The sequence below is a fragment of the Magallana gigas genome, chromosome 9 (assembly GCF_963853765.1).
Source record: "Magallana gigas chromosome 9, xbMagGiga1.1, whole genome shotgun sequence".
Lineage (NCBI taxonomy): Eukaryota > Metazoa > Mollusca > Bivalvia > Ostreida > Ostreidae > Magallana > Magallana gigas.
The window spans coordinates 25,587,031-25,603,293 of NC_088861.1; the positions used below are offsets into that span (position 1 = coordinate 25,587,031).

The 16,263-nt window shown below is 34.4% G+C and overlaps 1 protein-coding gene across 1 annotated transcript; it reads right to left on the bottom strand.

The window, feature by feature from the left end:
- Window positions 1-3,395, bottom strand: LOC105344930 (E3 ubiquitin-protein ligase TRIM45). Its single transcript, XM_066071703.1, has 4 exons — window positions 1,448-3,395; window positions 1,318-1,350; window positions 1,105-1,233; window positions 1-885 (listed from the first exon to the last, which is right to left on the bottom strand). The coding sequence occupies exons 1-4, from the start codon at window positions 2,511-2,513 to the stop codon at window positions 230-232; spliced, it is 1,884 nt and encodes a 627-aa protein (XP_065927775.1). The 5' UTR covers window positions 2,514-3,395; the 3' UTR covers window positions 1-229.
- Between the last annotated feature and the right edge of the window lie 12,868 nt (window positions 3,396-16,263).

Genomic DNA, 16,263 nt, shown 5'->3' on the forward strand with positions numbered 1-16,263 from the left:
TCGATTAATACTTGATTTATTTAGCTTCTGATTGAAAACAATGTGCACAGATCAGTATTTTATTTAAATAACTCCAACAAGATTCAGTTGCACAAATGGTATTAATAGTAATGTTATCGTCAGAGAGATTATCACACCATCGTCATTTCCTCTAGATCGTATTTACATTGCTTCTATTGCTAGAAACATTAAGAATAAGATTGAACCTGAATAGATCACTCAATTAGAATTAAACCAACATTGCAGGTGCGGGAATGTTATTAATTAAACTTCCAGATTTTAGGTGCATCTCCACCTGTGCAGAATAAGGGTTGTAGGTACCAAAGATTGGCCAAAGAGGTTCCGAAAAATCTAAGTTACGAAACGTGTAGATGATGTGTTGACTAGAGCAATCGAGTATCGTCCACTGACGGTTATCCGTATCTACAAGAAACCCGTATGACATATCAATGCCTGTTCCTGCGATGTCGGCAGAAACCGGAGAATGTAATAGAAGCGTCCTCTTGTGGCGGAATTTATGACAGAGCTGTTTGTGTTCCGTACATCTCTCGACAGAAAAAGACCACGCGTACGTCTGAGCTCCGACATAGAAACTGTTATGTATGCTGTCCCATCTCCCAATACCAATTTCAAATAGCAAAGCATTGCGCACGAGGTTCACATGAATTCTATAGGTGACGTTTACTTCGAAGTAGTATCGCCCTGGAGCTTTGAAGGGTTTGCTGCCGACAACACCGTAGTACTTCTTTAGTTGTTTCTCATTGTACGACTTTTCGTTGATAACTTTTTCTGAGTGAGCTTCATGGGAAAATACATCAGGGCGGCCGCGTGCTTTTGACGTGTCCTGTTTTACATATCTGTTGTCCTCCCAGGGAAAAGTTGGAACTAAAAATATATATATATATATATATAAAATCCTTTCTCTCTCATTCTGATATATATATATATATATATATATATATATATATATATATATATATATATATATATATATATCAGAATGAGAGAGAAAGGATTTTAATTTTCATTTATCTCTTTTATTTATTATATTGCTTTATTTCTTACATTTCCCCTAATTATAAATTTCATCGAATGTATGCCAACCTCTTGGCTTCTTTAATCCACGAAGTGCCTTCTTCTTAATCGTCGTGACGTCAGAGCGAAGAAGTCTTCCATCTGCCGTCACATCACGTTCTATGTGAGCAGTTTGTATGTCAAATGTAAATCCTGGACCTAACGAAACGAGAAATAATTTTACCTACAAGACTTGTTTGGAAGAGCTAAAACCGAGCTCTTTTCGCGTGCATAAATACTTACAATCGATGTCCCCAAATCGTTTGTCAATATCACCTAAATAAAAAAGATAAACATTTTCTTTTTATTACATTAAGATAGGATTCGAGTAACAAAAACATGTTTTATTTGTCCATATGTGTATATTTCTTACCAGGAGACTTGACGGTAAAAATATATCCATCTTCTTTGACCAGGCGATGTAATATCTTTACAAAGGCACTGTGTTTGCCGAGCTGGTTGGCTGTGTAGTAAACGCGGTAACATCCGTCTACCGTGTTAGCGTCTTTCACAGTCGCAGCAGCCATCCGACCTTTTGGGTCCTGAATTTCTACTTGGATGCAGTCGACTGAGTCTCTTTGAGGTTTGCCCTTATTATCATACAAAAATAGCTTCATTACTTCAGTTTCATTGTTATTAGGGATATCAAATGCCTCTGCCATTGTCTTCGGAGGATAGATGGCAGTTGATCGAATCTTTCCCATATCAAATACGAAAGCTTTAAATTCAGTTCCAAGATGGTCTTTATCAAACGCCAAAAACGAATTTTCTAAGGGACACGATTCAATCTGCTTGTCTTTCAATATTGTGAGTCGAGATGAAACAATACCAGTTAATGAGACAAACTCTGCAGGCATAGCGTAAGTCAAGATATGGGATGAAAAATCTTTTCCGGCGTTCATCAATGTTAGCGTGTATTTCAATTTTTCTCGCTGTTTCTGCAACATGGATCGTTTATCTTTACATTTGCTCTTCAGCGTGTCCTTTAGTTTCCGCCTCCTGTCTTCTAACACCTGTATGCTTTCGTCTATTTCCTTGTCGATGTCTTTTGCAATATCCGTATATTTGTTGTCCAAATTCTTCATTTCATTCTCCGTGTCCACCATGACATTTTTAGTGAAGGTTATGCGATCTTCCACGTCCTTTGTCAGATTACTAATTATAACCTTTTGGTCTTCGAACACATCAAGCAAACTTCTTGTGCTGTGACCACCTGACTCGACGTGACAAAATACGGTACACATCTTACAAATAGGTTTTCCACAACCTTTACTTGTGCAGAAAAATGCGAGTTCTTGTCCATCGTGTCCAGTAACGTTACACGTCTGCTGTCGAAGAAAGGGTTCGATCCCCGAGTTGGTTAGCTGATCTATTGGCAGGATATCATGGTCACGGGATATGAAGTTTCTTAAGTGAGCTTTACGGCAATCGTGACACATAAATGAATAACAATTTTTGCAGAAATATCCTGCATTTCCGCTATCAGGACAGTCTCTACATGGAATTTTTGTTTTCCTTTTTAACTGAACGAAACCTTTAAGTGTAAGTCTAGTGTGCTCTTTGGGGAAGTTTAAGACCCTGTTGTTGGGAAGCGCATGCTGTGTCTTGCAGCTAGGACAGTAAACAAACCTGTCCCGAACGTGTTTTTCCAAACAACGGTTACAGAACGTGTGCAAGCATGGTAACACACGCGGGGTGTGCTCATTATCGTCGAACTCTGACTTGCAGACCTCACAATTCAAAAAGTCGTCCTTTAAGTCGTCGATCTTTCTAGAGGCAGACTGAAGAATAGGGATACTGGGAATATTCTAAAAGATGAAAATAAAAACAAAAACACATGAATAGGTTATTGTATTTTAGCCAATGAAAATTATATTAAACATTACTGTAAAATTGTCATATCAAGAAATTTCATTTCTTCAATTTATATGTTCGTGTATAGGTTTTTGTGATCCCAAGCTACATAATCAGTTTATTACATTCTGACATTTATTTTACACAACACATTCATGTATATATGTCGACAAAAACCAATAAAAAAACAAAAGGGAAAAAACCAAAACTTTATCATTACCAGATCATCTTATTATACTCTTAAAAATTCACAGATCATGAGATATTCTAGCTTTTAAAAGAAAAATATTTCATCCGGGAAACATTTATCATATCGTTTATAATGAAAAGTCCTCGTGGACATTTTATTTGGCTGTGGATTCTTGGATATTTCCAAGGTATTAATTAACATTACTGGCGTGCGACCAGTTCTCGCCGAGTACCATTTCTCGCCAGTACATTGTGACGTCATTTTATCAACACATAAAATTATATACGAAAAATGACGTCACAATGTACTGGCGAGCAATGGTACTCGGCGAGACTGGTCGCACGCCAGTATTTGATCTTAAAAGTTATCATTCATATAAAAAATTAACCATAAAGCATTATTTTTGCGGCAATGAAATCTTGCAAAAGAGAAGAATAAAAGAGCGATGCCGTATAAAGTAAAATGGTACTTTCCTTAATTTCATCGACATTTGGTGCATCATAAGGTGCGTTTCTCTCTTGTGTGTTCGACAACTCAACTGTCTTTTGTTTCATAGAATGCATACTGAGAGGCGTTTCTCTTCCTGTCTTCTCCGTGGGTTCTTTCGGTCTAGAAACAACTGTCTCAATATCGGTTTGCTCGGAGGGGTCTATCTCAGATAAAGGAAGGAGACCACTGGCGCGTGTTTTCCTCCCCTTGTTTGTCATGATGAGCGTAGGTTTGGGTTCAGACCTCCTAAAGCTGATTGGTTCTCTGTAAACCAATGACTCTCGCTTGTCTGTGTGTGTTTGGGATCTGTCCCCGCTATGGTCTCGGATGTCACGTGTTTTTCTCGTGTGAATAATACCAGTCTACAAAAATGTTTTCGTAATAGATAATTGTATAAATATTGTCCAATTAAATTGAACCGTTTTACTTATATGAGTTTTTCAGCAAATGATTTGCAATGTCTTATATACAAAAAGAGCGGTGAGAAAGATCAAATGAATTTATTATTCAAATCGCAAAACATTTTGTATTACAAATCTTTTTGAGAAAAAAGTTATGAAGACTTTAGGAACAGACTTAATATATGCAGTTGGATAGTTTTTTTTTCCATTAACATAAAGCATCTTTTCCTGTTGTTACCCTTAAAGTTTCCAACCCGGAAGCTTGCGACAGTCTGCTGTAACCAGGAAGTCCGGTCAGATCCCGGACATCGGTTCGTCTCGAAACCAGGAATGCAGGCTTAAAACAGTCAATACAGGTTTTTTTTTTTATTAATTTCCATGTATTTTCGAAGATTTAAGGGAAAACATTAGGTAGAAAACGTAAGCTGGTGCAATAAAGTTACATCTTTTGTAAATATACACAAATTAAAAAAAATAATTGTAGACCAGCTTTCTCAACCCCCTTTCCATTCAATTTGAGCTCGAGAGCATGTGAGGAGTTAAAAGGAAATTAGTATTAAGATAATATTGAGATTTAGGCCATATAAAATTTGAGATTCTCATCCTAATTTGCAAAAAAAAAAAAACAACCTGGGCGGGTGGGCGGATTTTATTTATTATTTTTAAAAAACCCACCTTTTTTTGTCAACGTTTATGTTCTAGCAATAACAACTGCTCTATTCTTTTTAGTTGTTAATGCTGGTATGAGTACACAAACCCAGTTGTAATCTTTTAATTCCATTTTATTTCCACTTAACTGTTTATGCATGAAGACATTTGTATCATTGACTGGAATCACACGGTAGTCCACATGTTTAGGCTGTCATTAAAATGCTTTGATTTTTTGTGTACCTAACTGACTTTTATCCCCGAAAAATGTTTCAATAATTTTTTTTTCAAAACAAAAAATAAAATTCTTCGGGAAGGGCGGGTATAAGAATCTAAAAATTAATGTTATGTGGCCTAATGAATATTTTTTACTCCCCCCCCCCCCCCCCCCACACACACACTTAAAAAAAACGATGCTTTATTGTACGTGTCCGAGATACTATTAAAAACTAATCACAGTAAGTTTTTGTTATTTTTTTTAGAGTTTATATAAAGTCGCTAAAGTGTGTGTGAGAATCTTCAAATCGGTTCTTTCAGGAAAGTTTTCCTGTTTCTTACATAGCAATGTTTCGAGATGACAGAACTCTGTTACCTGTCTAACAGTTGGCACTTTGCCAGGGCGTCGTCATGGAACTCGAAGCCAATATTTACATGAAGTAAGAGTTATACTAATTTATATTAATTTACTTTTACCCAATATCCAATTAAAATATAAAATCAAGCAAGGACTACGTGGTTTATATAAATAATTAAAAATGTAATTAGCAAAAAACCCCCAATTTTTTTGGTTTTAAATTGGTGTATTTCGCCTAAAAGAATGTATGTCCCAATAGTCAATTGACAATAAACTCTTGATTTCTACCTTAAATACTTATGACCGAATCTGTGTATATTGATACATATTTTTAGAAAAACATGTCTATCAGTACATTAAGAACCTACGTAACAAAAAATATCAGATCTTGCAGATAAAACATCAAACGATATCGATTATCAAAAAAAAAGGCCGCAGTGATTGATTTTTTTCTGTAACCACTAGTGTGATTCTACTGTAAAGCAAAAAACCACATACCTGCATTCTTCATCAGCCTTAAGATGAATTGTGTCTTAATTTTCGTTGTAAGAACTTTCTCTCATTTAAAGTCATAAATAAATTGAGAGCATGGTATTACTTCAGAGAGTATAGAAAGACAATGACAACACCTTTTCCTTTAAAATTGGGCCATGAATTGGGAACCGCGCAAAGACTCAATCATCCGCAGCGTTGCGCTTTTTCAAAAGTACGAGCGTTTTCTGTTATTTGAATACTAGTATCACGTTGCTTTAAAAGTTAAAATATCGTGTTTTAATTCAGAACACCCTTCTGTCCAATTGCATTAAAATTCCGTGAATCTGTTACAGTTTAAGTAAAACACATTACTGATATGCATTAATGTATGTTTTAGTGCATACATGTACATATAACAAATTTTGTTTTTATCAAATTATAAAATTGATTTTTCATGAGATATCTGATTGTAAGTGCGGTTTATGTATTATTCTGTAGTGATTGTTTCCTTTATATACAACAAGCCGACTCCAGATAAAGAATGTTATTGTCTAAATAGCTGCATAGTTTTGTTAATTGTGAAACTACAGTTACATTAAAACATCACGACGGTAAAAACCAGAGTGTGATACTACTATCAAGTTTTCTTTCTTTGATGTTCGATTAATACGGGAAAATGATATTTTACATGTGGATATTATTATAAGGCATTTTAGCATATCTTTTCTCTCTCTCTCTCTCTCTCTCTCTCTCTCGATCGAGCGTAACGTTGAGTGCTCCTTCACAATATTTTTAAACAGATGAAAACATGTATCTGTTGAATACCAATTCAGGACAATAGTACACTGATTAAAATAAACTCCGTGTGTTGTTACCTGTACTATGATGATTCAATTAAGTTCAATCACAACTCTCCAGGCTTTTTCCGGCGGAGATGGAAATAACACCTCGAATGTATTACAAAGGCGTCCGTCTATTTCAACCCCCCTCCCGCCATTTTATAAAATTTGATATAAATACAACACATTTTACGGTCTGTTAAGATACGAGCTAGACTTTATTAAAGTAAATAATATAAAATGTATCCTAAAAAATACCATAAACGCAACAAACAAGGCTGTGTCAACGATACTCATTTTAATGGGAAGCGACTCCATTTTGTATAGAATTCTATATCAGGTAATGTTTGTACATTTGGAGTGTTTATCCGAGCCTGCCGGAACGACCCGAGAACATGTGACTGAATTAAGTTATCCAACTTGCAGTAATGGTGGATTATAATATAGTTGGATATTGGGATATGTAATCGTTTGAACACATAGTAGTAATTACACCAAGTATACTAAGCTCTCCAATTAAATAGCAGTGAATATTGATACAACATTACATTGGATTTTCTCAATATCGGCGACAATCAAAACCATACAGCATCCGCTCAACATCGGCTGATTATACTATCACGGCTCCATATTTATTTCTTCCCCTGTAACCTCTAAAAAATCGCCCCCCCCCCCCCCCCCCCCCGGGAAAGGGCTGTTTTTATATCGTCTAATCTTATATAAAAGGTGACTTTCTCTCTTACAGATCCTACACAAAAACAAAAGGACAAAGACACCCATCCATTTGAAAAAATGTCCAGTGTAAAATATTTACCAGACAGTGGTGTTTTAAAATTACACACTTAAGGACGACGGACCTAATACGCTTTGCGCAGATATATCGCTCACCTAAAAGGAGTGATTGTTACGAACATCGATTTCTCAATATTACGTCACAATCACTAAATCGCTCATGCACCTTGAAGGTCATCAATACACAAATATTGCATGTAGTGGGCGACCTTGCTCTTATTTGATATGCTGAAATACGTTTTCCAACATTATTTAACATTTTTGTTAGGGGATGTCAAAGTTCTGTAGTGAGTTTTACATTAGCTCTCGATATTTATTTTTTTTTCTCGAAAAAATGTATAGCAAACTTTAAAATATTTTTAAATGATGTCAATTCAAAATAATAATATTAGAATAATGTTTCGAATTGGAGGAAAATCTATTGCAGAATTTTTTAAAATTATTTTTTCTCTTCCAAAATGGCTTTTCCCATTATGTCCAATTGAAAACGAAAGAAATACACATAATTTTTGTAATAGTCCCTACCAAACATTTAATTCGATTTTCATGTTATTTTTTGATTGATTTTGATTTATCTTTAGTAACTCTAACTCATATAAAATTTCCATAAAAATCACTAGTGTAGAAGTGAATTGGGTCCGCTCTCCTTAAAATTAAAAATCAAAAGACGTCGTTTAGAGGTCAAAAGGGCAATGGTCAAGGTAATATTCTGTTTGTGTGTTACACTTACGTTTCCATATATCTTAAAAAGATTTTGCTATGAAAAACAAACCGCCGTAAAGTCTATAATAATAAAAATGTATGAAACACTTATGCCCCCCTTCCTTGGAAACATCTGCGAAGAAAAGTTCATGGCGCTTAACTCTGTCAAAAATCTTCTTGTCACGTGGTATACACATTAAAAGGCTGTAGTTATTCATAATCGATTTACCCCATCACTTTTACTGAGTGTGTATAATTTCCTGTATTATACTCCATACGTTCTACGAGTCTTTTTCTCACGTGGCAGAAGGGTATATAAAGCGGACACGGATAAAACCTTTGGTATTTGTTTGAGCTACAAGTCTTCCAAGGCTTGACTGTTAATAAAGCTTAGTACCGTTATAATTGATCGGGGTAGCAGTTTTTCTCAGAATTAGCTTGTTAAAAAATGAAATTTGACAATGTATTTATAAACGCAGCACTTATACTGATAAGGATTGGCGGATTTAAAGTTCATGACACGAATGCATTTTTTAAAATTTCAGTACTACAGTAAACATACCATGAAACTGGTATGATATGAAATGGAAATATTTGACGAATTTTTTAAAGTATTTTTATAGAATTTATAATGGCTAGCAATTTTTTCAACTTCTTGTAATCTACATATATGTCCAAAAACTGATGCTGACTTGTTAAGTGTATAATCTTGTAAAAAAAATGGACTAGACAAGGATCTCGATGACAAAAATGTACATTCTAGTTACAAAATAGAGGTTACACGTAGTTCATTCGTCCTAAATAATGTTAATTTAACCATTTAGTGATTTATAAAGACGTCTGTCGTGCAAAAGGATATTTTACAACAGTGCGTCTAATGATGCGTGTCATTAAGCAATAATAGTAAGTGACAAAGCCTAGCTGATTGAAAATTTAAAACCTAGCTCAAGAAACTTTTACCTAACGTTGGTGAATAATTCAGAATTCGAAGTGGGTGGTATATTACAAAGAGTTGAATGGTTTTGCCGCAGGAAGATATAACAACAGCTGTACATTGTTTGACACCAAGAACTTCCTTCAGACTTGCTTCTGTACAGTTAATAAATCAAAAGGCATAGAAATAGCTGGTGCTGTTATTCAGGAGACAGCAATACAGTTATCTAAATAACCTAACATCGTTCCTGTCACGTCATCTTGAAGAAAGGTCGACTTGACAGATGACAGGCCTGTTCTTAATAGACTCCTTTAATAGATCAGCTACAAGAGTGTCAGAAAAGACATGGCTAGAATAGACGACCACAACTAGCAGTGGAATACTAGAAATCATAGATGAAAACCACATGGGTACTAGGAAGTACCCACAACTTTTATTTTTTACTTTTACAATCCTATCTTACTCTATCGTGTATTTGTGTGAAAACGAATTTATAAGGAACAAGGTTGCATATAAATATGTATGTCGATTATATTTAATCGTACGTCGAGTTTAAAACTGCGTTAACATAAACTTGTATGTTATATACTTCCTTATTTTATGCATTTTTCAAAATAAGAAAAAAGGTACATGTAGTTTTAATATATATAATATTTATTTAGAAAATAAAATGTATTTTGATTGTACCCGCTTTTTCCGTGTGATTGGTAATTGATAATGTACCAAATGGATACTATATATCACCGATTGATACCACATGGGTACTAGAAACCATCGCTTATTACCACATACATACTAGGAATACCACAAGGATCCTAGAAACCATCGCTTATTACCACATACATACTAGGAATACCACAAGGATCATAGAAACCATCGCTTATTACCACATACATACTAGGAATACCACAAGGATCCTAGAAACCATCGCTTATTACCACATAAATACTAGGAATACCACAAGGATCCTAGAAACCATCGCTTATTACCACATAAATACTAGGAATCATCGCTTATTACTACATACATACTAGGAATACCACAACGATCCTAGAAACCATCGCTTATTACCACATAAATACTAGGAATACCACAAGGATCCTAGAAACCATCGCTTATTACCACATAAATATTAGGAATACCACAAGGATCCTAGAAACCATCGCTTATTACCACATAAATACTAGGAATCATCGCTTGATACCAGATACTAGAAATCATCGCTTATTACCACATGAATACTAGGAATCATCGCTTATTACCACACGGATACTAAAAACCATCGCTTATTACCACACGGATACTAAAAACTATCGTTTGATACCACAAGAAAGCTAGAAACCATCGCTTGATACGACACGGGTACTAGAAACCTTTCCTTGATACCACACATACACTAGAAACCATCGCTTGATATCACATGAATACTAGAACAACATTAGAAAGGCTAACAACATCCGAAAGTCAAATAAGAAAACACGAAAAGACAGTTTTCAAGTAGATAAATAACACTTGCATTTTTTGTTGATGTGTAAGTTGTTGTTAACGTTTTTTTAATTTCATGTATACTTAAAAGTTAAGACATTTGTAAATACTATAAAATGCCTTCCCAGTCTTTAATTAGCCACCGTACGTAATTAACATATCGATATTCATGAACCGCAAAGACTAAATTATGAAAATTATTTAATCCGATAATGTTTGATTTCACGAAAGGAGATTCGAGACCTAACAAAAGTTATCATTTGTAGCAATGACTGTTGATGTTTTGGTTGGATATCTTGTAGAATGAGCCCAAAAGCACACGGTATCCACTCATATTTCCCTCTTTATGAAATAAAAGAGAATATTGGATACAATCTAAGTGCTGATTATAACGCTGTATGTACAGAATGATTAAAGTTTGCTTGCAAACGCAAGTTAAGTACATCAATCACTTTATTTTGGCAAACTGTGTACACGGTGTAATAAATCTGAGCTTCGATCATATTTTTGCTTACTTATTGTCATTGAAGCGGTCACGGTCCAGTGTAAGTAGCTATTGTTTGAAATTTATTATCCGGATGGTCCATTAATCCATATTACTGTTCAAACGTTCGTCGCTATCTATCTATATAACTACCTATCTATCTATCTATCTACATTGTATCTATCTATCTACCTACATTGTATCTATCTATCTATCTATCCATCAATCCATCCATCCAAAAGTTTCAGTAGTCGGAAGATCCAAATAATGTGAATTCCTGAAGTTTTGAACCACTTCAAAATATACTAACTAGAATGTATCATTATACCAAACTTCTGTATTTAAAATTCCGAGAAATCTAATTGGTTTTCAGATTGGTACATTTGAAATTAATTTTGTATGACGAAAATACATTGATGTTTCAATTCAAGCTCAGAGAACTCGTTTATTGCAATTCCCTGCACCAATTTAGATTGGTTTACACGGAATGGTACATTAAGAAATGAATATTTTATACATGAAAACATCTTGTATTCAATTGAGAGTTATGAAAATTCTTTTATTGAAATTCCCTGCGGTAACTTTGATTGATTTACACGGAATGGTACATTAAGAAATGAATATTTTATCATAAAAACAACTTGTGTTTTGAAGAGAGTTCAGAGAATTTTTTCACTGAAATTTACTGCACCAACTTGTATTGATTTAGTACAATGGATATTTCATTAATTACATGCATGGAGTGCTTCTAATATTTTTAATATTTAGCAAACAATTTTCTTTTAAAGGAAGTGAACATGAAAAAATTATCAAGGGCTCAAATTTGTCTGTTTGATGTGTATAATGATATCTGAAAACCGTTTAGACAGAACTTTCCTCAGTAAGATGATATACCACTTAGAATAACCAATTCTCGCAACCCATGAGCGCTGCCATAGTGTTAAAATCATTACCTCCCTGCTGTGTTATCTCTAAGCATCTAAGAGAGGGCAACACTGATGCTGACGTCAGTGAGACACATTGCATTTTTACACACGTATAGTTACCAGGCACGTAGCATCGTTTTTGAAAGTGGGGGGCCAGACCCATCCAAAAAATCTTGACAAGCAAAAAAAAAAAAAAAAAAAAAAAAAAAAGGAAAAAAAAAGGAAATTTCAAGTCTTCCAAAAATCATCAAAATCTTAATCCGTGGGGGGAGGGGGGGGGGGGCTCAACTATACTTCCAAAAAAATTCTTCCCTACCAAAATGTTTTTTCCTCCAAATCTTGAAATTCCTAATCCGTGGGGGGGGGGGGGGGGGGGGGGGGGGGTAGTAACTTCAATTTGACTACTCATTTCCTTATTTTCATATCAATTTTTTACTAACTTCCAAAAAAGTTGGGGGGGGGGGGGCCAACTCCATTATCATTCATTTTTTTATATGTAAATTTTAAAAAATTTGTTGCTGCGAGAAAAAGTGGGGGGCCAGGCCCTCCCTGACCCCCCCTGATGCTACGTGCCTGAGTTACAGAGATAAAATGCCATCACCAAAATATGAATGAAACTTGAAATGGATGTAAAGAGTTATAATTTTTAAACAGGGTTTATAGAGGAAGATTTTGGATCTCAGAATGATGCATTCCCACCAGCAGTTAATGTGACATGTAACTCTAGTAGAATGGAATGTCCGTGGATCAGTGTTATTGTGACCTATTTTTTCTTGCACTCGGGAATTTCTTGTTTATGAGTTTGAACATTATGTGTGCTACATAAATGAGCACACAAGGTGCATTGCTCAGCATCCTGATTTTTAACCGGGTTTTCCAACGGAAAAATCCGGTTATAAAAATGGTGAAAATGGCGGGCGGGCGGCTGCCAAAAGGGTACCCTCATTGTACGGATAACTCCTCCTACAGTTCTCAAGATAGGAAGTTGTTTTTTTGCAGATCAATTGTACCTATATCAGAGGTGTGCATATTGCTAGGATTTTGATTTCCGATAATTTATCGAAAAAATATCAGCTTTTGAACTTAGTCATTTTTTGGCAAAATATTGCATATAGGGAACCCTCATTGTACGGATAACTCCTCCTACAGTTCTCACGATAGGAAGTTGTTTTTTTGCAGATCAATTGTACATATATCAGAGGTGTGCATATTGCTAGGATTTTGATTTCCGATAATTTATCGAAAAAATATTAGCTTTTGAACTTAGTCATTTTTTGGCAAAATATTGCATATAGGGTACCCTTTTTGTATGGATAACTACTCCTACAGTTTTTTAGATAGGAAGTTGTTCTTTTGCGAATCAATTGAACATATATCAGAGGTATGCATATTGCTAGGATTATAATTTCAGATAATTTGTGAAAAAAATACCAGCTTTTGAACTTAGTCAGTTTTTGGCAAAATATTGCATATAGGGTACCCTCATTGTACGGATAACTCCTCCTACAGTTCTCAAGATAGGAAGTTGTTCTTTTGTTGATCAATTTTACATAAATCAGAAATGTGCATATTGCTAGGATGTTGATTTTCGATTATTTATCGAAAAAATACCAGCTTTTGAACTTAGTCATTTTTTGGCAAAATATTGCATATAGGGTACCCTTATTGTATGTATTGTATTGTACTTTTCCTACAGTTTTCAAGATAGAAAGTTGTTCTTTTGCAAATCAATTGTACATATATCAGAGGTGTGCATATTGCTAGGATTTTGATTTCCGATTATTTATGAAGAAAATACCAGCTTTTGAACTTAGTCTTTTTTTGGCAAATTATTGCGTATAGGGTACTCCATTTCACTGGATACGGGTTGACATGGATTATGGATACAGTTCACATAAAAGAAAACCCGGTTTGTTGTCACATTGACAGCTTTTCACTTGTGTTTTCTAATCTAGTACCCCAACCTTGCAAGGATGCATCAGTTTCAACCCAAAAATCAATTGGTATTGATCCAAATATCTTTTCCATTTAGAGATTGTATATTTCTACACCACCATTTTATCTCATTAATACTTTCAACAGAACAAGTCATGAACGAATTATAATCATCATTATTCAATTCTAGATTTTGATCTTTATCTCTTTCTAAAGTCCTGTAATGCAAAGGTCCTTCGAAAACTGTATTACAAGCATGAACCAATAAACCTATCAATGAGGCAAATTGGCGGATTTGAACTCTTGGATTAGACAAAAATAACTGACTTTGTCTTAAAAAAAAATTCAACCTTTTCATCCGTCAAATAAACTTTGAATTCAACTGAATCAATTATAACTCCAAAGAAAACAATTCTCTGTGAAGGAACGATAATAGATTTGTTTACCATTTATTGTGAAGCCAAGATTGTTTAATTCTGACATAACTATATTTGTTTGTTCTTGACATGTAGAAAATGATTGATTCATGATCAGGGAATCATCAATATAATAACAAAATATTATGCCATTTTCCCTAAAAAATGCATATACTGGTTTCAATATCATTGTAAATATTCTCGGACATGATGTTAATTCGAACGTTAGTACTACAAATCTGTAAAATTTTCCATTCGAAGAAAAAGTTAGAAATTTCTTGTAGTCTGGATGAACACTGACATTAAAATATGCATCAATTGAAGAAAGATAATCATTTTTCTGAATCAGTTCTAAAAGATATGTCAAATTTTCCTGTTTGAAATGATAATATTTAACAAATTCATTTCAATATTTCAGGTTTATGATTGGCTTGAGATTACTATCTTTGTTCGGTACAAGGAAAATATTTGAAATACAAGCATCCGAAATATCTTTTACTTCTTCAATTGCATCTCTATTAACCAACTGTTTTACTTATTTTGATACCATTTCAGATTCTACTGCATTAAATTGAATTTCTTTCGGAAAAGTTGAAAAAATTCAATTTTATAACCTGGATCAATTATATTTAATATCCATTCGTCTTTTGTAAATTTTTTCCAGTAATGTTTATTAGGTTTTCTCACCTTTACTTGTTGTAACTGTACTGCTTTTTCATTTCACTTCTGTTCTGGAAATGTCCCCTTTGCCATTGGGAAGGGTATGATGAATACTGGCGGTTTTTGCCTCTGTATGGGTTTTGGATGGGTTGATATCCTTGGTTTTACTTGTAGTTTTTTGCTTGAGTTGTATTTTTAAATTTTCCATCATAGTTTGTTTCATTCCAATTGGTTTCTTAGTAATATCACCCATTTCTTTAAGTTTGGAGACACAATTGTCTCCAAATTGCGATATCGAAAATTCAAAACATTTTTGATTTCATTTCTTCTTTTCAAAGAAACATTGTAGAACGCATTGCCAAGCATACTTATTGAATCAGTTCTTTGATTAGTTGCATCAGTTATTGTGTCCTCCTTAACACTTCGTGTCCCGGGTTTTATCGCCAAACAATTCATCTATATCTGAGTAATTTTCATGGTCGCTTCCCATGAACGACAGGACATCGTCCTGGTTTACGGTAAAGTACACAACTTTATTGCTAGCGCTCTCGAGCGCTAGCAACTACGTTAGTCCTTTTCACTGGAATACGCATGCTCGACTCCATAGTGGGGAATTATGGGAATACTTTACTACTGTAGATAAACTGTACCATTTGAATTCCGTTTTATCATATTCACATGAAGTTTTGTGTTTTATTGTAAAAATCAAAAAGTACCAATAGCTAAAGGTCTTATACGTTATATTTAACTAGACTTTTACTCGTGCGTGCACGGGTTGACATTGCATATGATATCGGGCATTTACAAAATATATACATCGAAACACCGTATATTGTTTACATTTGCATAACGAAACTTCAAGCCTACAATAATGCTATTAATTTCAGTACACTCTGTTGAGTTGGAATAATCTAACTGCCTTCATCACAGTCAAAATGCCTCCATCGTCGGAACCCACGGGTTTTCTATCCGTTACACTGCAGTGTAACGGATAGAAAACCCGTGGGTTCTGACGATGAAATGCCTCCCATATACCCGTTAAGTAGCAGAAAATTGCTGAATCGCTCCAAAACGATTTTGGAGAAAATTATGTTGCATTGAATACAACAGTCAAATTGTTTACAAAAACCATTTTGAAGCTGTAAATACCTTTCCTCGAAAAGTTTAAATCTATAATTGCAGGATCCAACATATTTCAACAACGTTTTTTACACATCTTGTTGACATTCAAAACTCTCGGGATTTTTTCTAGTAAATGCACTGTCTTAAAGTTATCTCCCGTATTTTCTTTGATGAACATAAAAAAAAATTTCCAATGAAAATTAACACACATTTGTTTTATCGTTTCCAAGTTTATTCATGTAAATATGATATTGTGGAAACATA

Bases quoted from the DNA above. Each gene is read 5' to 3' on its own strand.
- LOC105344930 (XM_066071703.1), bottom strand. From the start codon at position 2,513: ATGTGTCACGATTGCCGTAAAGCTCACTTAAGAAACTTCATATCCCGT. The intron at 1,351-1,447 runs GTAAGAAATATA...TTTTTTATTTAG, and splicing joins TTTTACCGTCAAGTCTCCTG to GTGATATTGACAAACGATTT. The intron at 1,234-1,317 runs GTAAGTATTTAT...TCGTTTCGTTAG, and splicing joins ACGATTTGGGGACATCGATT to GTCCAGGATTTACATTTGAC.